Source organism: Plecotus auritus (genome assembly GCF_963455305.1).
Source record: "Plecotus auritus genome assembly, chromosome: 2".
Lineage (NCBI taxonomy): Eukaryota > Metazoa > Chordata > Mammalia > Chiroptera > Vespertilionidae > Plecotus > Plecotus auritus.
The window spans coordinates 30,419,522-30,446,766 of record NC_137771.1 but is presented as its reverse complement, the minus strand read 5'-3'; the positions used below and the strand labels follow the sequence as shown (position 1 = coordinate 30,446,766).

The 27,245-nt window shown below is 37.5% G+C and overlaps 1 protein-coding gene and 1 pseudogene across 3 annotated transcripts in view; both read left to right on the top strand.

Moving 5' to 3' along the window:
- The window catches only part of LOC308242015 (phosphopantothenate--cysteine ligase), a 91,683-nt gene that overhangs the window by 31,049 nt on the left and 33,389 nt on the right, over nt 1–27,245 (top strand). For both annotated transcript variants that reach the window (XM_080655798.1, XM_080655799.1), the window contains exons 8-9: nt 694–792; nt 24,224–24,403. In XM_080655798.1, coding sequence (XP_080511924.1) covers nt 694–792; nt 24,224–24,403 — 279 coding nt within the window. The remainder of the gene's footprint in view (nt 1–693; nt 793–24,223; nt 24,404–27,245) is intronic.
- LOC308242569 (large ribosomal subunit protein eL29-like) lies at nt 12,127–12,680 on the top strand (annotated as a pseudogene). The gene has a single exon. The product of its transcript is annotated as a large ribosomal subunit protein eL29-like (transcript).

Sequence of the window (27,245 nt, the reverse complement as noted above, 5' to 3'; positions counted from 1 at the left end):
TTTGGATAATAGTTTATACGTAACACATTTATCAAATAGAAATTATTACTCTATTATAACTGGATATGTTTGAGATTATTAATACTACACCCTTAGTTGTGTTACATTTTTGAACCATTTCTCCTTAGCTATTCATTGATTTTTAATATATACTTCTAAGTTCTGGATATATTATATATCCCTCCAATTTTATATTCATTTTACAATCATATCTCTAGTGTCTGGAGATAGATGATGGTGATGATTGCACAATAATGTGAATGTACTTAATGCTACTGAACTGTACACTTAAAAATGGTTAACATGGTACGTATTTTATTATGTATATATTATCATAATGTAAAACTGTAATGAAAAAATGAATAAAAACTGTTCAAGTTGTCTGTAAATTTACATATCTAATACTGGTATATGTCTTATACAAATATATACATTATATATTTGATATATATGTATACATATATACATTGGGAGAAAAATTTCAGGAAGGGTATATTATAAACCGTATTACTTATGGAAAGGGGAAAGGGATTATTGGGCTAAGGTTATGTGATGGACTTTTTATTCTATATACTTATGTGTTGTATGAATTTTTACATGAAGAATGTATTCATGTGTTATTTGTATATTTTAAAAACAAAGCAACTTCCCCACCCTTCCAACTTTTGTATTTAAAATACTTTTGTGTTTAAGGTTGAAAGGCTTAAAGGAGAGATTCGTGAATCTCAAGAGAATAAGCAACTTGGAAACCACTCCCCTGGGAAAACTGTGGGTACTGAACAGAAAGTACAGGTATTTTAAAGTTCTCTTCTTTCCAATTTCTAGTTTTTAAGGGAGTCACATTTTTATAGAGTATACAGAATAATTGGTGCTGTTCATTTGCTACTCTCTTTTTTTATTTATTTATTAGGGTTTTTGGAGCATACACAATTTTAAAAAATACGTTTGTATTGATTTTTCAGAGAGAAAAAAGAAGAGGGAGAGACAGAAATATCAATGATGAGAATCATTGATAGGCTGCCTCCTGTACACCCCCGACTGGGGATCGAGCCCACAGCCCAGGCATGTGCCATGACCAGGAATTGAACTGTAACCTCCTGATTCATAGGTTGACACTTAACCATGGAGCCACATCAGCCAGGCTGCTACTTTCTTCTTACCGCTTGTCTTTTTCTATTGCTCAGCCAATTAGATTTTAGGAAGAAATTGAGGTTCAGAGTCTGTGTTTCTGTTCATTTCTTTTCTACAGGGAAAAACTAATATGAAGAATATAATGGGTTGTTTTTTTAAAGAAAAGAATTTTACAAAGATGCAAGCATATGGGGACTTTTGAGAGTGTCTGATGACAATGAGTATATTTTGATGTGCCCATTTGGCCATTTGTTATACATTCATTTATGAGGCATCTGTTCAAATGTTTTGCTTTTTTTTTTTTTAAATCCTCACCTGAAGACATGCTTAGAGAGAGGAAGGGAGAGAGAGAGAGGCAGAGAGACAGAGAGAGAGAAACACCAATGTGAGAGAGAAACATCACTTGCTTTCCCTGCATTTCCCAACTGGCGATCAAACCCAAAACCCAGTTATGTGCCCTGGTCAGGAATCAAACCAGCAACCTTTCGGTGCACAGGATGATGCTCAACCAACTGAACCACTCTGGCTGGGCTGTTTAGCTCATTTTTAATTGAGTTATATGTGTTCTTTATTTTGAGTTGTAGGAATTCCTTATATATTTTGGATACCAGTCCTTCATTAGATATATGTATTTCAAATATTTTCTCTTAGTCTATGACTTGTCTTTTCATTTTCTTAACAGTGTTTTATAAAGAATAGTTGTTTTGAAAATTGGATGGAGACCAGTTCATCAATGGTTTTTTAAAATAATTTTATGATAGGACACAAAAAGCCTATCTAAGAAATCTTTGTCTACAGCATGGGCACAAAATATTTTTCCTATCTTCTAAAGATTTTATAGTTATAGCTTCTACATTTAGGTTTGTGTTCCATCAGATCATAATTCTTATATTCTTGTATATAGTGTGAGATAAGGGTTGAGGTTCATTTATTTCCAAATATATACCTGGTTATTCCAAATCATTCATTAAAAAGACAGTTAGGCCCTGGCCTGTTTTGCTTAGTGGATAGAGCGTCAGCCTGCAGACTGAAGGGTCCCGGGTTCAATTCTGGTCAAGAGCACATGCCTGGGTTGCAGGCTTGATCCCCAGTAGGGGGCGTGCAGGAGGCAGCTCATCCATGATTCTCTCTCATCATTGATGTTTCTCTCTCTCCCTCTCCTTTCCTCTCTGAAATCAATAAAAATATATTTTTTTTTTCAAAAAGACAGTTAGTTCCTTATTTAATTACTTTGGCACCTTTATTAAAAATCAATTATGGAAGTCTATTTCTGGAGTTTATTCTGTTCCATTTATCTATGTGTTTGTTTTTAGGATAATATTATGCTCTCATTTTATTTTAAGTCTTGGAATCAGAAAGAAAACATCTCCAACTTTGTTTTCTTTTTCAAAGTTGTCTTGGCTATTCTAGGTCTTTTGCATTTCCATATACATTTTAGAATCAGCTTGTCAACTTTGACAAAAATGCCTGCTAGAATTTTTATTGTGATTTCATTGAATTTTTTATCAATTTAGGGAAAATTTAATTTTAACAATATTGAATTCTCTAATGAGTAAACATGGCCTATCTTTCCATTTATTTGGATCTTCTTTAATTTATACCAGCAATGTTTTACCATTTTCAGCACACAGATCTCATACATATTTAATTAAATTTATTTTTTAAAATAGAAATATAATTTGCACACTGTAAAATTCACCCTTTTAATATATACAGTTCAGCCCAGCCAGTGTTGCTCAGTGGTTGGGAATCAACCTGTGAACCAGGAAGTCACAGTTCCATTCCCGGTTAGGGCACATGCCCAGGTTTTGGGCTGAATCCCCAATGTGGGGCATGAAGGAGGCAGCCAATCAATGATTCTCATCATTGATGTTTCTATCTCTCTTTCCCTCTCCCTTCCTCTCTGAAATCAATAAAAATATTAGAGTTCAATGATTTTTAGTACAAAAAATTGCACAAGGTTGTATAATTCTAGAATATTTATCTAATTCTAGAATATTTTAATCACCATAAAAAGAAACCCCATTCTTATTAGTAGCCATTTCCCATACCCCATGCCCTCAGCCCCTTGGCAACCACTAATCTACTTTGTGTCTCAGTGAATTTGCCTATCCTATACATTTCATATAAATGGAATCATACAATATGTGCCTTTTGCATCTGGCTTCTTTCAGTTAGCATAGTGTTTTCAAAATAAAACCATATTGTAGCGTGAATCAGTATTTTATCCCTTTCTGTGGCAGAATAATATTCTGTTATGTGAATATATACATTTTGTCTTTCTACTCATCAATTGATAGCCATTTGATAGTTTCTACTTTGTGGCTGTTATGAATAATGCTGCTATGAGCATTCATATACAAACTTTTGTGTGAAAATGTTTTCATTTCTCTTGAGTATGTACCTAGGAGTGGAATATTTGGGTCATATGTTAACTCTGTGTTTAACCTCTTGAAGAACTGCCAGGCTATTTTCCATAAGGAGCTGCACCATTTATCAGCAGTGTATGAGAGTTCCAATTTCTCCACATCTTCAACATTTGATATATTCTATCTTTCTTATAGCCATTCTATTGGGTGTGAGGTACTATCTCAATGTAGTTTTGATTTGCATTTCTTGAATGACCTGATATTAAGCATCTTTTCATGTGTTTATTGACCATTTATATATCTTCTTTGGAAAATGTCTTTAAATCCTTGCCAATTCTTATTGGAGTTTGCCTTTTTATTGTTAAGTTGCAAGAGCTCTTTATATATTCTGTTTATTAGTCTCTGTTATAAACTAAATTGTGGTCCACCCCCCAAATATGTTAAAGTCCTAACCCCAGTACCTGTGAATGAGACCTAATTTGAAAATAGGGTCTTTGCAAATGCTGTCAAGTTAGGATGAGGTCATTTTCTCTGACTACTTTATTTTTGGTTTCCTACAAAAAGGAAGTAAAAGAATGAAAACTAATGTTGTAGTGACTTTACTGCTGGGGATTTGACATAACCATTGAATGTTAACAGAAATGCTGAGAGGTAGGTATTGTTCACCCTGCTTTACAGATGAGAAAGCTAAGATCACAAATTCATAAAAGTGGAAGACAAGATTTCAAATTTAAATGACTACAAAACCCATGTTTTTGCCACCTTGATTTTCAGGGAATCCTTGCTGCTCCACAGATGCAAACCTCTAGGTCTGCTACCTCACTGAAACCAGAGAAGCCTCCACTTCTGGGCACTCGGCAGACAGCTTCCTCATAAGAATTATTTTGAAAACGGGGCGGGAGGGGGGCGGGGCAGTCCCGTGATTTAAAAAGGACAAATAATTAAGAAAGGTACTCCCTTAAATCAAGCAGCCCCCTCAAGATATGACTGTGTTTCTTACCCATTTCTGTATGTAGACAGATTTAACAGTAAGTAGACCATCTCACTGCTGCTAGTATACCTGTCCTCAGAAAAAGATGCTTAAAATATAAGAAATGTTAGGTACCTGGCAGGAATAATAATAGCCACAATATTTTGGTCATCTGTCATACGCCACCATCTGTTCTAGGTGTTTTATAAACACAACCTCATGTAATCTCTGTAACAACTCTTTTTAAGGTAAGTAGAGTATTCCTAGTTCATATTTGAGAGAATTTATAGGAACTTGACCAAAGTATAAAGGCAGAGCCAGGAATTGATCCAGGTTTGTCTGGCCCTAGAGCTCACTTATTATAACATAGCAACTCTTGTGCAGATTTGTATTAGGAATTTATTATAACTTGTGGGGGTAATGGCATGCGCTGCATGGAACACATAAACCATCTCTACCTGGAAGTGATGACTGCGTAGTATTTTATTCTCTACAGTGCCTGCATTTGCCATCTCTTTGACTGTGCCTGTGATAGGGTATAGCACAGTGCAAGCAAATAGGGGGATGGCAGTAACACTTCTCAAACCATACTGTGTCTGGGAGATACAGTTTGGTTCAGAGCATAAGATGATCCCTACCTTTCAGATAGTAGAACACTGATAGTGGAAAATTCTGAACTGTTACACAGTTCTCCAGAGGCTTTGGCCACTACCACGTGCCAATGAGGCTGCTCTCCAGCAAGTCCATTAGTCTTCCTCCTTGTTTACTGCTGGCTGACAGGTGAGGTAGGCTCTCTTTAGTTACCCAGAGGTTTCTATATCCCAATACTCATTTCTCACATTATTTGTTTCGCCTTTCCTGTGTTTTTCTGTTTTAAACTTTGGTCGCCAGACTTAAGAAGTGCATAAATTGCCTAAATACATAACTATATTTAATATTCCATGGTGATGATAAATTTCATATACATATGTTTTTTAAGTTATGGTATTAAAATACATGACATTCTTTTATTGAGAAAACACAAAGGACGTAAGAGGGGTTTTCATTTTTGAGTTGAAATCTTTCTTGTACTTGGTACTGAGGCATCTCAGATGCTGTAAGGGTAGGGCCTTGGATGTTGAATTTATGAACATGACATGTGTGGATGTACAAAAACACTTTCCACTGCAATGGTGGCTGGTAAAGAAGGAGAAGCTGCTCTGGGGAAGAATATATCCTTCCCTGTGAACTTGTACACTGCTGCTAAGAAGTCAACATGGTTCTTAAATAGGTCTTTTGTCCATTTCACCAGACAAGAGGATTTGTAAAAGTTATACTTGTGATTTAATATCCATTTTCCCAGTAGTGTTCCTCTTTCTTTCCAACTCATCAGTTTAGAACTGCTATTCCTGTTTTATTGATATTAAACATATGAAAGGTAAATTATTGATAATCAACTTTACTAAACTAATGAATTTTTAATCTACAGCAGGGGTCCTCAAACTTTTTAAACAGGGGGCCAGTTCACTGTCCCTCAGACCGTTGGAGGGCCGGACTATAGTTTAAAAAAAAAAACTATGAATAAATTCCTATGCGCACTGCGGGCCCGGAACGAGTCAACTGCTAAGCAGGACAGGCAGAGGCACCCGGTGGGCCGGATAAATATCCTCAGCGGGCCGCATGTGGCCCACGGGCCGTAGTTTGAGGACCCCTGACTACAGGTTTAATACACATCTGGCAGTAAGTTATGAATCTATAAATATAATCAAAACTCCAGAATACTTCCCCCAAAATTTAATTCAATAAAACTCTTTGATCAATCAACCCTTTCCTTTCTTCAGCAAAAGTAAATGAATATTTTTATGTCCAAATTAAACTAAAAACTTAATTGAAGTTTCTATTGAAACCTAGTTCTGAATAAAAGTAATATCATTGTTGTCTTTCTAAATTACATCTAAATACTTACAAACTTCTTTGCACATAATTTTGTTATTGGGCCAGTCAACAATAAAAACTTACATTTGGAAATTTTTATGGGTAAATTATCAGTTTAAGTAATTTAGATCCATCAGGATTCCGCAGTGTCTTTTTCTAGCACTTGTTCCCTTTGGTTCAGTTGCCAGATTGCAGCAAGGGCTCATAATAAAGCAATTCTCCGAAAGATCCAAGACCAGATACGAGATGAAACTTGTTGGTAGGGAGAGATTTCAGGGATATAACCTCCAGGAAAGGTACTTAAGAAATATAGCTTATCTTTTTAGTATTTTTTAAAATAAAATTAACACAAGTATGTATGTATTTTAACTTGTGACTTATTAGAAGATTTCCAACTTACAGCCTGAATTATCAGGAATATAAGGAGAAAGGAGAGAAATTAGTATGAAAGATCAAAAGATAGTGAAGTACAAGATTTGAATGAGGTAAGGAATAAAAAGATTATTTTTAGTTGTATTTTCTAATACAGGTGAGGCAGACTCCAAGAGGATGCTTTATAATTACTGAAAATAGGCAAAAGGAGAAAATATACTCCCAGAAATGAGTAAATCTACTTCCTAATATTGTAATCAGTGGTTACAGAGCAGCAGGAAGTCAGAAAGGGGCCCATTAAAAAATGTATTTAGGATAAACTAATGTACATCCTAGAGACTATAGTTAATAGTACTGTGTTGCATATTTGTAAGCAGCTAGGAGAGTGGATCTTGAAAGTTCTCATCACAAGGAAAATAAAAATGTTTATCTAGGGTGATGGTTGTTAACTGGACTATTGTGATCATTTTGCAAAATACACAAATATCAAATCATGTTGTACACCTGAAAATAATGTTATATGTCAATTATTCATATGTCAAAAATTCAATAAAAATAAAATACAACAAGGATTTATAAGTTAGACTTGGTTTGAATCCCAGTGTTGGCTGTGTATCTTTAGGCAAAGTATCTAATATATCTGAGCCTCATCTATGTTCTCTATTAAAATAATGTAATAATAGTTCCAATCTCATAGGAATACTGGGAAAACAAAATGAGATGATGCATGTAAAGCATTTACCATAATGCCTGACATATGGTAAGCACTAAATAAATAATAACTGACAACATTTTTGCAATTATCATCAATTCAGTAAGATTTCAACATACCTTATATTTGGTGGGTACATAAAATATACAAAATACTTTCAAAATCAGATTTTACTGTTATCTGATGGTTCTAATGTACATAGGGCGAATATTAGCTCCATTTTATGGTTGAGAAAACAGGCTTAGAGAGAAAAAAGTGTATTTTATGAGCTATGGTAGCATGAACTATTTTTCTCAGCTTTCTGTCTCCCCAAGATGACTGTATAATTGAGTTAGGCAGATAATTTTTGGTTATCAGAATTTATAGAAACATTATTATATATAGGATTACTTATGTAAAAATTCTTTTGCAGATATTGAAAATGAGCCAAGAAAAAATTGAAATATTTGTAAGTGAGTTGTCAGAGGAGAGAGAAAGGAGAAAGGAATTGACATCTAATAATACTATACAGAAGGCTTTGGAAGTCGAAAGTGAGGTATTTTGTTATTTAGGATGTTGTTTTCCTCTTTTCACATTTCTAATTTAGGGATTTCATATTATCATTTACTTTTTATTTTAAAATAAATAATAGTTGTAGAATGTGTATTTACATTAGTAATAATAGGGTGACTGTTTCTCCAAGCTGAGTTCTCACACTAGCCAAGAACAGCCCGTGAAGAAGCAGGTGTTTATTTGGTGGTCACAGTGTCAGGGACTTGTGTCTCCCTTTAACCACTTGTCCTGCCATCTTGGAAAGGTCTAGCAGGAGACATAACCAGCCTATCTTTGGAAGAGAGACCTGAAAGTGAGTTCATGGAAGTTTAGATTACCAATTTAGAGGATGGTGACAATCAGTTTGCCATGTGGGTGAAAGCTAATGCATTGGTTCAAATCCCATCCTCTTGACCTGTGGGAGTTTTCCATGAAATGAGATAGGAAATTGATGTCACTTGCCCTCCTCCTGTGTTTTTGTTTTGGTGGCCACTCCTTACTTTCTCTTCTTTTTGCCCAATGCCTTTCCCATCAACATTCTCCTCCCTCTCTAATTTCAAGGCTTTGGGAATATAACATAGCTCCTCTCCTAAAGTAAATTTACTAGAATATACCTATTCCCTTCATAGAGCACCACTGACTGACTCTCACGCCCCAGTCATCCATCAGTCAAATACTGTGTATACATGTCATCAAAGTAGAAATTATTAAGAATCTACATCTAACTAAAGTATTTTCTCTCATGGAAAAAATATCAGAGAACTAGAGGAAACGTTAGTTGATTAAGTCACTGCATATACATTATTAAGTAAGATAGCATACTTTGTAGTTAATAACAGAGTTTGAATCTCAGCTTTACCACTTCCAGACTAGGTGAATTTAAACAGGTCACCTAAGTTCTCAGAGCCTCAGTTTCAATAACCTTACCTCATGGGATAGTCCAAGATTCAAGGTAAACCGTTCAGCTGCAGTGTTCTCTAAAAGGCAACTTTTTTAAAAGATACATTTAGAAACAGATGCTATAACTAATGCAGGAATTGCTGCAGAATTTACCTCTATATAAGCCTTGCATCAAGCAGAAATGAGTCTCAAAACCCAGGCTTTCAACCTGTGAATAATGGAAATTACGAATGCTCAATTAAAAAAAAAAAAAAAGAATGCTCAGTTTAATTAACTAATTTAAATAACCTTTATTTTAACTACTAAGAAAGGAACCTGCTGCCAGAGGATAGGTTGAAATACAGGGGTGGGCAAAAGTAGGTTTAGAGTTGTTCAAATGAAAAAAGACATTGCAGGTTATGATTATTACAGTAACTTTATTAACTGTGTTTTACATACTTACAACTGTAAACCTACTTTTGCCCACCCCCTGTATTTAAGACAATTTTGGCAGGATCATTTAAAGATTCCTTTTTAGATATATTAAACTTTTTATGGGCAAAGTCTTATTTTTTTCTACTAAATATCTCCATTTCTTTGTCAGGATTTGCAAAAATCAAAGTCAGATCTTACATACCTTTATAATGAAATTCAAAGTCTTCCAGCGACAGCAGACGACCATTTTTTAATAGCATATAACATGCTACAAAAAGAAAATTCTGATTTAGAAACAAAGGTGAGACTGAATTATGAAGTATTTAAATGTTCAAATGTATGACATATCTTTTATGAGAATAAGATAAAAGGAAGTTAATTTTCAGAAAGAGATGGCTTGGAAATTGGAGTTTCTTTTATTACTATAAAATCTCTGTCTTATTAAAAAAAACTTTTGAAATAATTACAGACTTACAGAAAAGTTGCAAAAGTAGTACAAAGAATTTCCTCCAAATGTTAATATGGTACCATATTTGCTTTATCATTCTCTCTCTTTCTGCATACATACTTTATTTTCTGAACCCTTCAAGAATAAGTTGGAGGAGAAACCAAGATGGCAGCGTAGGTAAACACCTGAACTTGATGCCTCGCACAACAACTTCAATACTACAATTAAAAGACAAAACAGACATCATCCAGAACGACAGGAAGGCTGGCTAAGTGGAAATTCTACAACTAGAAGGGAAGAGAAAAGCACACTGAGACTCACAGGAGCTGTGGAAGTGAAGTGCAGACGCACGCAGAGAGGGCTGGCAACTGAGTACGCAGCTGGCTTTTTTAATCTGCAAGGAGACACAAGCTCCCAACTGCTCTGAACTCCAGTTCCGGGCGAGACTCTGGGGACCCAGACTCATACAGGGAGAAACTGGAATGTCTGGCAGCCGGCAGAACTCGAGGGCAGCTTTCTCTCAGAGGTGCTTGCAGCCATTAGCAAGGGACACTGAGACCCGGGAGCCTCTTAGGGCAGGGCTGATGGGAAGCCATTGCTGGTTGCTCCGCCCTGAGACTCTGCCCCATCCAAGCTGAGTGTAGAGGCTTTTGCATATAAATGGCCTGGTCCTTTGAATTCTAAACTTACCTAACAAACTGCAGCTGAGTCAGTGAGACCCAGAACATCCAAAAGAAGGCCCAAGGCCCCACAGCAGCTTGCATTGCTTCACAGCTGGGCCTCATCTGGGCACCTCCAAAACCCAAACAAAAAAGAGGAATCTGCAGATCTCTCCGTAGCTCCTGCTGGGTGGCCTCAGGCAGAGGCTAAATTAGCACCTCCTTGGAAAGCCAAGAGCCAGTGTACCCAGGGGTCAGAGTAGGACCATCCAGATTACAACTCCTCAGATCCATAAGGGACACACTCAGGGGGCAGACTCAGTGAGCACCAAAGCCCCACTGAAGCAAGTCTTGCCTCATAAGGATGTCTCCAGCACAGAAGTTCTCCCATCATAGACACAGCTGATCCTCATAGCCAATTGGCCTGGAGGTCAGTTCCTCCCAGTGATACCAACAACAATCAAGGCTTAACTACAACAAGACTGTGCACACAGCCCACAAAGGGGTGCACCAAGAGTGTCCACCTCAGGTAACTGAGGAGGCTAAGCCACTGGGCCCTATAGGACACCTAGCACACAAAGCCACTCTTATCAACTCAGGGAAGCAAACAAAATTCGGAGACAAAGAAACAGGTCACAAATGAAAGGGAGGAAAGCAAAGTACTGGATATAGAGTTCAAAACCACGGTTTTAAGGTTTTTCAAGAATTTTCTAGAAAAGGCCGATAGCCGAAACCGGTTTGGCTCAGTGGATAGAGCATCAGCCTGCGGAGTGAAGGGTCCCAGGTTCGATTCCGGTCAAGGGCATGTACCTTGGTTGCGGGCACATCCCCAGTAGGGGGTGTGCAGGAGGCGGCTGATTGATGTTTCTCTCTCATCGATGTTTCTAACTCTCTATCCCTCTCCCTTCCTCTCTGTAAAAAATAAATAAAATATATTTTAAAAAAATAAAAAATAAAGAATATGGGCTTTGAAGTCAGATAGATCTAGATTTAAAAAAAAAAAAAGAAAGAAAAGGGCGATAAATTTAGCAAGACCCTCAAAGATATGAAAAAGGCCAAACTAGAAATTAAGCATACACTGACTGAAATAAAAAAATAATATGCAGAGATCCAACAGCAGACTAGAGGATCGCAAGAATCAAGTCAAAGATTTGAAATACAAAGAAGCAAAAAACACTCAACCGGAAAAGCAAAAAGAAAGAAGAATCCAAAAATATGAAGATAATGTAAGGAGCCTCTGGGACAACTTCAAGCATACCAACATCAGAATTATGGGGGTGCCAGAAGAAGAGAGAGAGCAAGATACTGAAAACCTATCTGAAGAAATAATGACAGAAAACTTCCCCCACCTGGTGAAAGAAATAGACTTACAAGTCCAGGAAGCGCAGAGAACCCCAAACAAAAGGAATCTAAAGAGGACCACACCTAGACACATCATAATTAAAATGCCAAGAGCAAAAGACAAAGAGAGAATATTAAAAGCAGCAAGAGAAAAACAGTTAGATACCTACAAGGGAGCTCCCATACGACTGTCAGCTGATTTCTCAACAGAAACTATGCAGGCCAGATGGGAGTGGCAAGAAATATTCCAAGTGATGAATAGCAAGAACCTACAACCAAGATTACTCTACCCAGCAAAGCTATCATTCAGAATTGAAGGGCAGATAAAGAGCTTCACAGATAAGGAAAAGCTAAAGGAGGGCAGCCGCGGGCTTCTGTGCAGAGATGGCCAAGTCCAAGAACCACACCACGCACAACCAGTCCCGAAAATGGCACAGAAATGGCATCAAGAAACCCCGGTCACAAAGATACGAATCTCTTAAGGGGGTAGACCCCAAGTTCCTAAGGAACATGCGCTTTGCCAAGAAGCACAACAAGAAGGGCCTGAAGAAGATGCAGGCCAACAACGCCAAGGCCATGAGCGCACGCGCTGAGGCCATCAAGGCCCTGGTCAAGCCCAAGGAGCCCAGGCCCAATATCCCAAAGGGCTGCAGCCGCAAACTCAGTCGACTTGCCTACATCGCTCACCCCAAGCTTGGGAAACGTGCTCGTGCCCGCATTGCCAATGGACTCAGGCTCTGCCGGCCAAAGGCCAAGGCCAAGGCGGAAACCAATCCCCAGGCTGCGGGTACAGCTGCAACTCAGGCTCCCAAAGTGGCTCAGGCTCCTGCTCCCAAAGGTGCCCAAGGCCCCCACTCCCAAAGGTGCCCAGGCCCCCGCTCCCAAAGGTGCCCAGGCCCCCACGAAGGCTCCACAGTAGAGGCCTCTGTCTGCCGATGTGAGGACGGAAGGACTGGTGGGGCCCCTGGGCTGCTGTCTGCCTGGCGCTGGTGCCGTCCTGTGCTGTTTGTACAAATAAACCTGCAGCAGGATAAAAAAAAAAAAAAAAAAAAAAAAAAGCTAAAGGAGTTCATCACCACCAAACCAGTATTATATGAAATGCTGGAAGGTATTCTTTAAGAAGAGGAAGAAGAAGAAAAAGGTAAAGATAAAAATTATGAACAACAAATACATACCTATCAACAAGTGAATCTAAAAATTAAGTGAATAAAAAAATCTGATGAACAGAATAAACTGGTGAATAGAATGGAATCAGGGGCATAGAAAGGGAGTGGACTGACAATTCTTGGGGGGAAAGGGGTGTGGAGGGTGCAGGAAGAGACTGGACAAAAATCGTACACCTATGGATGAGGACAGTGGGGCAGGGGGACAGGGCAGAGGGTGGGGTGGGAACCGGATGGAGGGGAGCTATGGGGGGAATAAAGAGGAACAATTGTAATCTGAACAATAAAGATTTATTTTTAAAAAATTTTTAAAAAGAATAAGTTGGAGTCATAGTTAATACTCCTTTACCACTAAATATTTCCATGTATGTTTGCTAAGGACATTATCTCTTTATCATAGTAGACCTCAAAATCAAGAAATCAACCTTAATATAGTACTATTATATAATCTCCAGCTCATATTCAAATTTCACCAATTGTTCTACTCTATTGCGAAAGAAGAACAATTTTTTCTAGACCAGGAGCATCAATCCAGGAGCATCCATTACATCTCTATCTCCTTTAATCTGTAACAGTTCCTCAGTCTTTGTTGTTCATGACATTGAAATTTTTGAAAAGTACAGATCATTTACTTTTTTTTTTTTTAGCCCTCACCTGAGGATATTTTTCCATTGATTTTTAAAGAGAGTGGAAGAGAGAGGGAAAGACAGAGAGAAGTATCAATGTGAGAGAAACACATTGATTGGTTGTCTCCTGCACACGCCTCAAGCAGGGCCGGGGCTGGTCAGGAAGGAGCCTGCAACTGAGGTACGATGTGCCCTTGACCAGAATTGAACCCAGAACCCTTCGGTCCACAGGCTGACACTCTATCCAGTGAACCAAACCAGCTAGGGCTGTAATGTTTAAATTTTTACATTGACCCCATAAAAAAAATGATTAAGTAGCCTTTTGAAACTCTTTTTTTTCCCTGCTTACAAAAGTAATGCAAGCCTATTAAGAATTCTCTTTGAAGTCTATTCATAAAGTGACGACTACTCTCAATCTTACCTTATTTGCTCAGCTCCTCATTTTCTAGCCTCTATTCCATTAAGACCATTTTCCTTCCTTCTGCTCAAATACCACACCAGTGCCTTTGATCATATTGCTCATTCTTAAAATGTTTTAAATGTGCTATAGTCTCTCACCTATCCATATCTTCCCATCCCCTAAGGACCAGTTCAAGATTATAGTCTATATCTTCAGAGAAATGAAAAAGCCTAGGAAACCAAACAAATCTCATAAAGTAACTTAAAGTGATCTTTAGAATTACATTCATTGTGTTCTTAGAATCAAACACATCCTTATGTCTGTGGTAAAAATGGGTTAGATTATATATAGTAATAACTGCAAAGTATTAAATTGAGAGAACACTTCAACTAGGATGTCCATTTCTGTAATTTAAGGCAATACCTACTCAATCATTTAATGGAATCAATATATTTTTTTCACAATTATACATAAGAATATGCAAAAAAGAATATTTGTCTTTTTACTTCACAGGTCTTGAAGCTTGCAGAAGAATTTGAACAATTAAGTCATTTTACTGTAGAGACAAATATTGCAGCTGCTAATTTTTTTACAAGTGAAAATATTTATAAAGATCTCATGTCTAATTTACCAGTTTTGGAAGTAGAGAATCAAAGCCCAAAGGAAGAGAGAGAGGAACTCTGGTAAATTGAGAAAATCCCATATCACTTTAATTATTTGGTGGGTACATTTTATTTGGCTTTATCATTCAATTTGACATTGAATTCCAAATAATGTGAGTGGAAAAATTAGTTATAAGCAAGCATTCCCCAAAGTTTATCTTCTGGTATGTTGTTACATTTTAAAACTTTTTTTTGCTTTTAAAAATAATAATATATGCTTTTTAAAAAAAAAAATTATTAGTTTCAGAGAGGAAGAGAGAGGGAGAGAGAGAAAGAAATATCAATGATGAGAGAGAATCATTGATCGGCTGCCTCCTGCACGCCCCCTATTGGTGGTCACGCCCACAACCGGGCATGTGCCCTTGATCAGAATTGAACCCAGGACCCTGAATCAAACCCAGGACCCTTCAGTCCGCATGCCAACACTCTATCCACTAAGCCAAACCAGTCAGGGTAAATATATGCTTTTCATAGAAAAATTTTAAAGCATGAAAAATTATAAGGAGATTATAATCATAATTTCCACCATGGAGAGATATTAACATCCTAAATTTTCTTTCTTGTCTTTTTCTGTACACAAATATATATGTATTTTTTATATAATTAAGACTATCCTCTGCAGAGAGATTTGTGTTTTTGCTGTTTTATTTAACATTATATCTGACCATTGTTTTATTTTGAAAACCTTTTTCTTTCTGGTTATTTTCTTTCTTTTTATTTATTTATTATTATTTTAATAAATCTTTATTCTTCGGATTATTACAATTGTTCCTCTTTTTTCCCCCCATAGCTCTCCTCCGCCCGGTTCCAGCCCCACCCTCTGCCCCCACTGTCCTCATCCATAGGTGTATGATTTTTGTCCAGTCTCTTCCCACACCCCTTTTCCCCCAAGAATTGTCAGTCCACTCCCTTTCTATGCCCCTGATTCTATTCTATTCACCAGTTTATTCTGTTAATGAGATTTTTTATTCACTTGATTTTTAGATTCACTTGTTGATAGACATGTATTTGTTGTTCATAATTTTTATCTTTACCTTTTTCTTCTTCTTCCTCTTCTTAAAGAATACCTTTCAGCATTTTATATAATACTGGTTTGGTGGTGATGAACTCCTTTAGCTTTTTCTTATCTGTGAAGCTCTTTATCTGCCCTTCAATTCTGAATGATAGCTTTGATGGGTAGAGTAATCTTGGTTGTAGGTTCTTGCTATTCATCACTTGGAATATTTCTTGCCACTCCCGTCTGGCCTGCATAGTTTCTGTTGAGAAATCAGCTGACAGTCGTATGGGTGCTCCCTTGTAGGTAACTAACTGTTTTTCTCTTGCTGCTTTTAATATTCTCTCTTTGTCTTTTGCTGTTGGCATTTTAATTATGATGTGTCTTGGTGTGGTCCTCTTTGGATTCCTTTTGTTTGGGGTTCTCTGCACTTCCTGACTTGTAAGTCTATTTCTTTCACCAGGTGGGGGAAGTTTTCTGTCATTATTTCTTCAGATAGGTTTTCAATATCTTGCTCTCTCTCTTCTTCTGGCACCCCCATAATTCAGATGTTGGTATGCTTGAAGTTGTCCCAGAGGCTCCTTACACTATCTTCATATTTTTGGATTCTTCTTTCTTTTTGCTTTTCCGGTTGAGTGTTTTTTGCTTCTTTGAATTTCAAATCTTTGACTTGATTCTTGCGATCCTCTAGTCTGCTGTTGGATCTCTGCATATTATTTTTTATTTCAGTCAGTATATGCTTAATTTCTAATTGGTCCTTTTTCATATCCTCGAGGGTCTCGCTAAATTTATCACTATACCAGTACTTTGCTTTCCTCCATTTCTTTCATTTGTGACCTGTTTCTTTGTCTCCGCATTTTGTTTGCTTCCCTGAGTTGATAGAGTGGCTTTGTGTGCTAGGTGTCCTATAGGGCCCAGTGGCTTAGCCTCCTCCGTTACCTGAGGTGGACACTCTTGGTGCACCCCTCTGTGGGCTGTGTGCACAGTCTTGTTGTAGTTAAGCCTTGATTGTTGTTGGTATCACTGGGAGGAACTGACCTCCAGGCCAATTGTGAGGATCAGCTGTGTCTGAGATGGGAGAACTTCTGTGCTGGAGACATCCTTATGAGGCAAGACTTGCTTCAGTGGGGCTTTGGTGCTCACTGAGTCTGCCCCCTGAGTGTGTCCCTTATGGATCTGAGGAGTTGTAATCTGGATGGTCCTACTCTGACCCCTGGGTACACTGGCTCTTGGCTCTCCAAGGAGGTGCTAATTTAGCCTCTGCCTGAGGCCACCCAGCAGGAGCTATGGAGAGATCTGCAGATTCCTCTTCTTTGTTTGGGTTTTGGAGGTGCCCAGATGAGGCCCAGCTGTGAAGCAATGCAAGCTGCTGTGGGGCCTTGGCCCTTCTTTTGGATGTTCTGGGTCTCACTGACTCAGCTGCAGTTTGTTAGGTAAGTTTAGAATTCAAAGGACCAGGCCATTTATATGCAAAAGCCTTTACGCTCAGCTTGGATGGGGTGGAGTCTCAGGGCGGAGCTAACAGCAATGGCTTCATGGGGTGGGATCTCAGGGCAGAGCAACCAGCAATGGCTTCCCATCAGCCCTGCCCTAAGAGGCCCCTGGGTCTCAGTGACCCGTGGTAGTCGCTGCAAGCACCTCTTGAGAGAAAGCTGCCCTCAAGTTTCGCCTGCTGCCAGACAGTCTAGTTTCTCCCCGTGTGAATGTGGGTCCCCACAGTCTCGCCCGGAACTGGAGTTCAGAGCAGTCGGGAGCTGTGTCTCCCTGCAGATTGAGAAAGCCAGCCGTGTACTCAGTTGCCAGCCCTCTCCGCGAGCGCGCCTCCATACCGCTGCACTTTACTTCCACAGCTCCTCTGAGTCTCAGTGTGCTTTTTTCTTTCCTTCTAGTTGTAGAATTTCCACTCAGCCAGCCTTCCTGTGGTTCTGGATGATGTCCATTTTGTCTTTTAGTTGTAGTTTTGAAATTGTTGTGTGAGGCAGCAGTTCAGGTGTTTACCTATGCCGCCATCTTGGTTTCCAGTGTTTTGTGTGTTTTTTTCTTTCTTTCTTTTTTGTTTTTTGTTAATCTTGTCTTGTAACTCTAGTATTTCTACTTTTTCACAAAACGTATCTTTCACAGAAACTTTGAGGCTTGGGTAAAAGCACTACTCTATTTTTGCACACAAACTAATAGATGCAGTAAAATTTTGCATGGGCCTAAAACTAGATCATCGAAAGGAAACAATAGCTGTCAGCTTTTACTTATATGCCATACTGAAGGAGACAGCATCAATGAACTGGGAAAATATTGTGTAGGTGTAGTCAAATTTATATCTTAATAAATGTTGTAAGAGAGGAGATTGTTTTACCCGTGTGGAGCCCCTGAATTTCATGTTCTCTTAAAAACTGGTTTTTAAATTTAGAGTGAGCTCTGAGTCAAGATTCACCATCATGAAACCTACCTAGAAGCAGAAGGGTAAAGAGTGTATTGGAGAGATGTTGAGGAACAGGTGTGAGAGTGGTCACGCGAGTAAAGAGCCAAGAAGCTAATCACAGCATTTAGATTTGTTTGGCGGGGAGGGGAGAAAAATCTAGTTTTGAGCACTAGAATAGTGTATAGTAAGACCTCCATATAATAAGCTGATTCAGGTGAGCTGGTGTCTGTTAAAGCCGAAAGTCCATTGTATAATAAAGTAATTTTTCCAAATGTGTATGTTAAAAAATTGACAGATTAGTTAATTTTTCTTATGTAGACATGTTTGTGTCATTAAAGTTAAGTATGTATGAAAAGTTTAATTTCACATAAAAGTTTTCTATATGTATTACTGTAATTTTAAATTTATACGGAATAGGTCTGGTGAATGCATGAGTAAACCAATGCACTAATGTGTGGCTAAAACTGCTGCAGAAAGTCATGCTATATGACAACAGAACCAATTACCACTCATAATGTGGTATGATCACGTGCTAATCATTCCCCAAACATTTTTTAAGAGTGAGCAGTGACTCTTGGATTAAAATATGTAGTTTGTAATTGTAGATATGTAATATTTATGTCAGCAAAATCACTACAGTGTTTTTTTCCAACATATGGCCTATTCACTAAAATTTGTTAAAAATAACAGTGAATTAATAACAAAAAATAACCTGTTAATTTAATTATAAGCAAATCTTGGTTAAAAGCACTTTAAGATTAATAGGATGTTAATTTTCACGTATGACATATGGACTGGAAATTTTGTCCATTAAATCTGAAGTTCATTAAATCGAGGGTTTACTTTATGCACACACTTCTTCCTTTACATTTGCTTAGCTTGTGCCTACTTATCTATCAGGCCTCACATTACTTACTATTATTTAATCTAAGTAGTTGTTTATTTATTATTTCTCACTGAATTATAAACTCCTTAGGGTAGAGATTATGTCCTATTATAACCCTAGTGCCTGCCAAAGTGCCTATTGAGTGATTTTAAAATTTTGAGTGATTTTAAAATTTTTTCATAAGCTCTGTCTGCCCAGTGCCATACTAAAAGTTGAAAAAGTGAAAAACTCGCTTAAACTGGTTGTTTGGGTGTAGACAAAAGTCTATGCTGTGTCATCTTCCTGAATGTGAGTAAGAAAATGAGATTCGTTTGTTTTTAAGGTTTTATTATAAGATAACTGATCTATAGATTTCAAGTTGAAAATCTTCCTTGCAATACTTTCTTGACTGGTATATTTTTCCCCTCCATATTCTGCCAGTAGAATGAGCATTTTGATAGTTTTTTATTGTTATATTTAACCAAGTTCTGAACTAGGAGAAAGTAAGCTGAAAGAAACTCCAAGAGAGAGGCAGAAAGAGGAGGACTTACAACAAAACCAAGATATGAAAAGGGAAGAACAGCAATTGACCTTGAAGCCTCAGGAAGCTGTGAGGCTTAAAGGAGAGGTGAGCCATATAAATTAGAGCCCCCTTCAGTCTCAGAGATATGGCGTAATGCCAAGGTAGGTGCCATTTCCTCTGACCAGCTGTGGATTAAAAAATATTTTTATATCATCATTAAATGTATATTTGTTGAACTATAGCATAACCGCAGCCTGAATGGTAATACGATAGCAGCTAAAATCTGAACTAAGCCCCTCATTTGATGCACTTCATTATAATGGGTTCATAGGCTCCAGTGAAGCTCAACAGGGGAAAAACACAAAAACTAATTATCGCCATCTGCCCTGGCAGGTAAGATAGGGAATGGCAGGATTTGTGCCACATTTTCTATTCCTGGTACCTAGTTTAGATGTACAAAATACTTTGTTTTGGAGGAAAAAGACCATAATCATAGAATTGTTTTAAATATGGCTTTTGCTATTTACCAGAGATCTGCCTCCAGGAAAAATGAAGGAAATGACTATCGGCCACACTTCAGTACTTACACCGCAGTTTTACAGGTTAATTCTTTTTTTTTCTTTTCTTGTTTATTTATTTATTTATTTAAATTCTCACCCAAGGATATTTTTCCATTGATTTTTAGAGATAGAGGAAGAGAGAGGGAAAGACAGAGAGAAATATGTGAGAGAAACACATCAATTGGTTGCCGCCTGCACACGCCCCAAGCAGGGCCGGGGCTGGTCGGGGAGGAGCCTGCAACCAAGGTATGTGCCCTTGAACAGAATCGAACCCGGGATCCTTTAGTCCACAGTCTGACTCTCTATCAACTGAGCCAAACTGGCTAGGGCTACAGGTTAATTCTTGTACAAGTTAAGATTTCCTTGCACACACCTTTCTGACAACTATTTTGAGATCCAATAAACAAAATAGATGTGGGTCTCATGGGAAAGAAATAACATATTTTTATTTTGAACTTTACATTTCCCAAAGCACTGTCTCTCTCTCTCTCTCTCTCTCTCTCTCTCTCACACATACACACACACACACACATATGAACACACACACACACACACTATTTCATTTACTTCTTTAAGCAGGCAAGGAAGGAAATACATTTTAGACTGATTTTTATTTCTGCAGTGAACCGTGCAGTAGTGATTTCAGAACCTTTTTCTTTGCATAGAGTTCTTTGACCTACTGATGATTATAGGTTGTTCTTTTTTAAAAGTTTTTGTGTGTGTACCAAGGGTTTTTTGTTTTTGTTTTGTTGGGTTTTTTGTTAATCCTCACCTGAGGATATTTCTTCATTCATTCATTCATTCATTCATTCATTCATTCAGAGTAGAAGGGTAGGGGAAAGACAGAGAGAGGAAAATATCAATGTGAGAGAGATACATCATTTGGTTGCCTGCTGCATGTGCCCAGACCAGGGCCGGGGATTGAGCCTGCAATAGAGGTTCGAGGTACATGTCCTTGATCGGAATCGAACCTGGGACCCTTCAATCTACATGCCAATGCTCTAACCACTGAGCCAAACTGGCTAGGGTATGTGTGTGCAGTTTTGTGGTCTGCACCTATTGTCAGATTAGAGTGTCTAGTATCTAGCTGCTATCCATATGTGTTGTGTCATCTTAATCATGTGCAAATTTAAGCAACTTTAGGCTGAGACCAGACACCAAACTTTAAAGAACGCTTATACATGGTAAATATATAGAAAAAGAACTGTGAGAGCCTCTTGAATATGTGAGCTCTATTGTTCATATGTATTTGTGTCTGCTGATGGCCTTTGGGGCCTTAATTTCTGCTATTCAACATTGATATTGTGATAGCTGAATTCTAGATACTACTTTCCCCTATATTCTTGAAACAAGTTCAAACCTCCATGAATATCTCAATTTTATAGGTTTAAAACCTAGCTTCATGGGTTTTAAATAATATTATTGAATATTTACTCTGTTCTAAGCACTCTACTAAATACCACCTGTATATATTCAGCAGTACAGTGAGATAGGATTATTATTGTTTCTACTTTATAGGTGAGGAAACTTAGGCTTTACAGAGGTTAGTTTGCCCAGAATGATGCATTGTGGTGAAATCTGGGTTTGTCTACTCTAGAACTTGACCTTTAAACATTTTTTTAATTATAGTTTACATTCAATATTATTTTGTATTAGGTCCAGGTGTACAGCATAGTGATTAGACAATCATATACTTTGCAAAGTGTTCCCCTGATATTTCTAGTACCCATCTGGCACCATACATGGTTATTACAATATTATTGACTATATTTCCTATGCTGTACTTTACATCCCCATGACTTGTCTAACTACTGATCTGTACTTCACAATCCCTTCACCTTTTCCACCCAGCCGCTCTCCCCTCTGGCAACCATCAGTCTGTTCTCTGTTCTATGAGCTGCTTCTGTTTTGCTTGTTTGTGTTGTTCTTTAGATTCCACATGTAAGTGAAATAATATTTGTCTTTCTCTGACTGACTTATTTCACTTAGCATAGTACTGTCTAGGTTCTCTCTGTTTTTTTGTTTTTTTTTCTTAATGAATATGGTTAAAGATTTATCAATCTTGTTTATCTTTTCAAAGAACCAGCTCTTGGTTCCATTGAACGTTTGTTTTTGTTTTTTTAGATTCTGTTTTGTTTATTTATACTCTGATCTTTTTTAAATATATTTTTATTTATTTCAAAGAGGAAGGAAAAGGGACAGAGAGATAGAAATATCAATGATGACAAAGAATCATTGATATGCTGCCTCCTGCAGGCCCCCACACTGGGGATTAAGCTTCAACCCAGGCATGTGCCCTGACTGGGAATCGAACAGTGACCTCTTAGTTTATAGTTCGATGCTCAACCACTGAGCCATGCCAGCCAGGCTACACTCTGATCTTTATTATTTCTTTCTTCTATTCACTTTGGGCTTTCTTTGTTGTTCTTTTTCTAATTCCTTTAGGTGTGAGATTAGGTTATTTATTTGAGATTTTTCTTGTTTCTTAAAGTAGGCCTGTAATGCTATGAATTTCCCTCTGCTTTCACTGTGTCCCATAGATTTGGGGTTGTTGTGTTCCCATTTTCATTTGTATCTGATTTCTTCTTTTGATCTCCTTGATCTCCTTGTTAACCCATTCATTGTTTAGTAACATATTTAGCCTCCATGACTTTGTGTGTTTTTAATTTTTTTTTCTTGTAATTGATTTACAGTTTCATATCATTTGGTCAGAGAAGATCCTTGATATGATTTCAGTCTTTTTAAATTTATTGAGACTTGATTTGTGTCCTAACATGTGGTCTATCCTAGAAAATGTTCCATGTGTACTTGAAAAGAATGTATATTCTGCTGCTTTGGGGTGAAATGCTCTGAAAAATATCAATTAAATCCATCTGATCTAGAGTGCCATTTAAGGCTGCCATTTTCTTGTTGATTTTCTGTATGGAAGATCTATCCTTTGATGTCAATGGGTATTAAAATCCCCTACTATAATGGTATTACTATCAATCTGTCCCTTTATGTCTGTCAAGATTTGCTTTATATGTTTAGATGTTCCTATGTTGAATTCATAAATGTTTATAAGGGTTATATCCTCTTGTTGGATTGCTCCCCTTATCATTATGTAGTGTCCATTGTCTCTTAGTAGAGCCTTTGTTTTAAAGTCTATTTTGTCTGATAAAAGTATTTTCATTTCTATTTGCATGAAATATCTTTTCATCCTTTTACTTTTAGTATGTGTATATCTTTCATTCTAAGGTGGATCTTTTGTAGACAGCATCTATATATGGATCTTGTTTTCTTTATTCATTCAGATATCGTATGTCTTTTGATTAAAGCATTTAATCCATTTACATTTTAAGTGATTATTAATAGGTACGTATTTATTGCAATTTTATTCTTTCTAACTATGTACCTCTTTTTTAAAATGTCTCTTCTTAAAGAAGACCCTTTAATATTTCTTATAATACTGGTTTGGTGATAATGAACTCCTTTAGCTTTTTCTTGTCTGTGAGGCTCTTTATTTCTCCTTCAATTTTAAATGATATCCTTGCTGGGTAAAGTAGTCTTGGTTGTAGGTCCTTGATTTTCATCACTTTGAATATTTGATGCCATTCCCTTCTGGCCTGAAATATTTCTTTTTTTTTTTATAATGTTATTTTATTTTTTTAAACATATGTTTATTGATTTTTACAGAGAGGAAGGGAGAGGGATAGAGAGTTAGAAACATCGATGAGAGAGAACCATCGATCAGCTGCCTCCTGCACACCCCCCACTGGGGATGTGCCCGCAGCCAAGGTACATGTCCTTGACCGGAATCGAACCCGGGACCCTTCAGTCCGCAGGCCGACGCTCTATCCACTGAGCCAAACCGGTTTCGGCTGGCCTGAAATATTTCTGTTGAGGAATGAGCTGACAGTCTTATGGGAGCTCCTTTTTAGATAACTTTTTCTCTTGCTGCCTTTAAGATTATCTCTTGGTCTTTAACATTTGGCATTTTAGTTAGGATGTGTCTTGGTGTGGGTCTCTTTGAGTTCATCTAGTTTGGGACTCTCTGCGCTCCCTAGACTTGTGTATCTATGTTTAACTGCTTTTGTTCACATAATTGCTTTGATATTTTACTCTAATATAATGGGAGTTAAAGTATATAAACATGTACCAACTAACATGTGAATAATCACATTCTGACAATTCTGGTTATGACAGCTGGAACCCATGTCTCACCAATATTCTTTCAAATTGTTCATGTTTCTCTTTTCAAATGTTTCTTTTAGAATCTATCATCTAAAGAAAAACTGAAATACCAGCAGCAAGAAGAAGTACAACAACTTCGCCAGAATTTGCACCGGCTCCAGATTCTCTGCAGCTCAGCTGAAAAAGAGCTCCGATATGAGCGGGGAAAGAACTTGGACCTAAAGCAACATAATAGCTTACTTCAGGAAGAAAGCATTAAGGTAACTCTAGTGGGCACATCCTTTAGTGACGGGTCTCAATTACTCAATTGGCCCTGGGAAAAAAATGAATCAAAATTCCTCAACTTTATAATTCATGATAGTGTCCATAGATGGGTGGACAATGTGAGCTCTCAGGTTAACTTTTTTAACTTTTCCCTACCAAGTAGGTACACAGCTCAGTTGTTTCTCTGCTGCTGAAGGTGTATGTATGTTGTCAATCTGTAAATATGAAAAGTTTTAAAGTAACACAATCTTTTGAAATTATTACCTAAAATTGTAGCACATTAAATTTCAATGACCTGAGCCCAAACCCTGGTTGTCCTGCCATAGTTCTATCTCTAGGCTTATTTATCTCTAATAAATAAGATATTGTTGTTGTTTTTTTAAATTGAGCTTTATTTTTTTAAATAAATCTTTATTGTTCAGATTATTACAGGTGTTCCTCTTTTTTCTCCCCCATAGCTCCCCTCCACCTGATTCCCCACCCCACCCCATGCCCTTACCCGCTGCCACTGTCTTCATCCATAGGTGTAAGATTTTTGTCCAATCTCTTCCCACACCCCTCACACCCCCTTCCCCCTGAGAATTGTCAGTCCACTCCCTTTCTATGTCCCTGATTCTATTATATTCACCAGTCCATTCTGTTCTTCAGATTTTTTATTCACTTGATTTTTAGATTCACTTGTTGGTAGGTATGTATTTGATGTCATTTTGTTGTTCATAATTTTTATCTTTACCTTTTTCTTCTTCTTCCGCTTCTTAAAGAATACCCTTCAGCATTTCATGTAATCCTGGTTTGGTGGTGATGAACTCCTTTAGCTTTTTCTTGTCTGTGAAGCTCTTTATCTGACCTTCAACTCTGAATGATAGCTTTGCTGGGTAGAGTAATCTTGGTTATAGGTTCTAATAAGATATTGGTTGACTCAAATATCAACTGCACCAAGGTATAATTCATAGGAGGATAGACTTGTTCTTTCTGACACAAGAGCATCTAAAGTTAGAGACCATCCCCCAAACATGCTTGTTTGAAAATATTAGAACTGCCATTCACATATTCATCTAAATTGTATAAACCACATAAATGTTCAATTTGAACCACCATGTAAAGTAGTCATACTTCCTTTTTATTGTGGTTCAGTTCTATAAATATATAGGTATCTAGTTTCTGTGAGCTCCTATCTAAGATTTTTGTTTTCAGTAAATGCCTGTTGAGCATCAGTCATACACTGGGTAGGATCTTATTGATATGACGGTTTAATGATAGGCAAACATACACAGTCCTTATCCCCTGGTGCAGGGGTCAGCAAACTTTGGGTCAAATCCTACCTCTCTTCTGTTTTTATAGATAAAAATTTATTTACAAAACAACCATATCTGTTTGCTTACATGTTATCAATGGATTCTTCTGCACTACAATAGCAGGTTTTAGTAGTTCTGATAAGGCTACAGTATTTACTATCTGGCAGCCCTTTATAGGAAAAATTTGCCCACCCCTGGTGTAGTGGGATAAAAGCCCGGCTGGCGTGGCTCAGTGGTTGAGTGTCAACCTATGAACCAGGAGGTCATGGTTCGATTCCCTGTGAGGGCATATGCCCAGGTTGCGGGCTCGATCACCAGTGTGGCGCGTGCAGGATGAAGTGGCCAATGATCCTCTCTCATCATTGACGTTTCTATTCTCTCCCTCTCCCTTCCTCTCTGAAATCAATTTTTTTTAAAGTGACTTAAAAATAGATTAAGAAAGATCCGTACTTTTTAGGAGCTCACAGTCTAATAGGACAGATCTAGAGGAAAACGAATAGTCATTTATTCCAAACTTCAAGGGAAGCTCTTCTAGGAGTTCTAGTATTTCAAGATTATTTGAATAAACCTCATGATCTTTTGAATATTGATCATATTCCCTCAAGCCTTTATAGTTTTAAATTAAACTCTAAATCTTCATCAAATTTTTTTGCAAGATAGCCTTTTAACTTTCCCTTCAACCACATTTCTTAGACCATTTTAGTTGTCCAGTTGTTAAATATGAATTTAAACATATTCAAGCACTACTACATCTTTTTCAAGGTGCACACACACACACACACACACACACACACACACACACCGAGTGGCCAGATTATTATGTGTTCAGAGATCATAATAATCTGGCTACTCAGTGTATAGTTTAATAAATTGTTGTAAAGTGATTATCCATGTAACCACCACCCAGGAAAAGAAATAGAAATTGCCCTTATGCCAGCAGCCCCTGAATGCTTCTTGTATTAACTTTGGCAAATCATATTTTTCTAAACAATTTTCTTTTTCATTTAAATTTTAAAAATTTTTATATAAACTTATTCATAAAAATTTAGCAATTTTTATATAAACTTATTCATAAATAATATAGCAATGGTCCTTTTTAATTTCATGATACTAGTTACTTACCCTTTGTTGCTTTTCCCTTAATTAGTTTCACTAGTTTATCCATTTTATTAGACTTTTCAAGAACTAGCTTTATTGATAAATAAAAAAATACAGGCATTTTGCCTGGCTGATGGGGCTCAGTGGTTGAGTGTTGACCTAGGAACCAGGAGGTCACAGTTTGATTCCCGGTTGGGGCACGTGCCCACGTTGCGGATTTGATCCCCAGTGTGGGGAGTACAGGAGGCAGCTGGTTGATAATTCTCTCTCATCATTGAGGTTTCTCTCTCTCTCCCTCTCCCTTCCCCTCTGAAATCAATAAAAATATTTTTTTTAAATACAGGCATTTCACAATTTTGAGGCAGTTTAGTATTAAATACTGGGCTAGAATCAGAAATCTGTATTCAGACCTGGGTTCTATCATTTGCTAACTATATTTGAGACT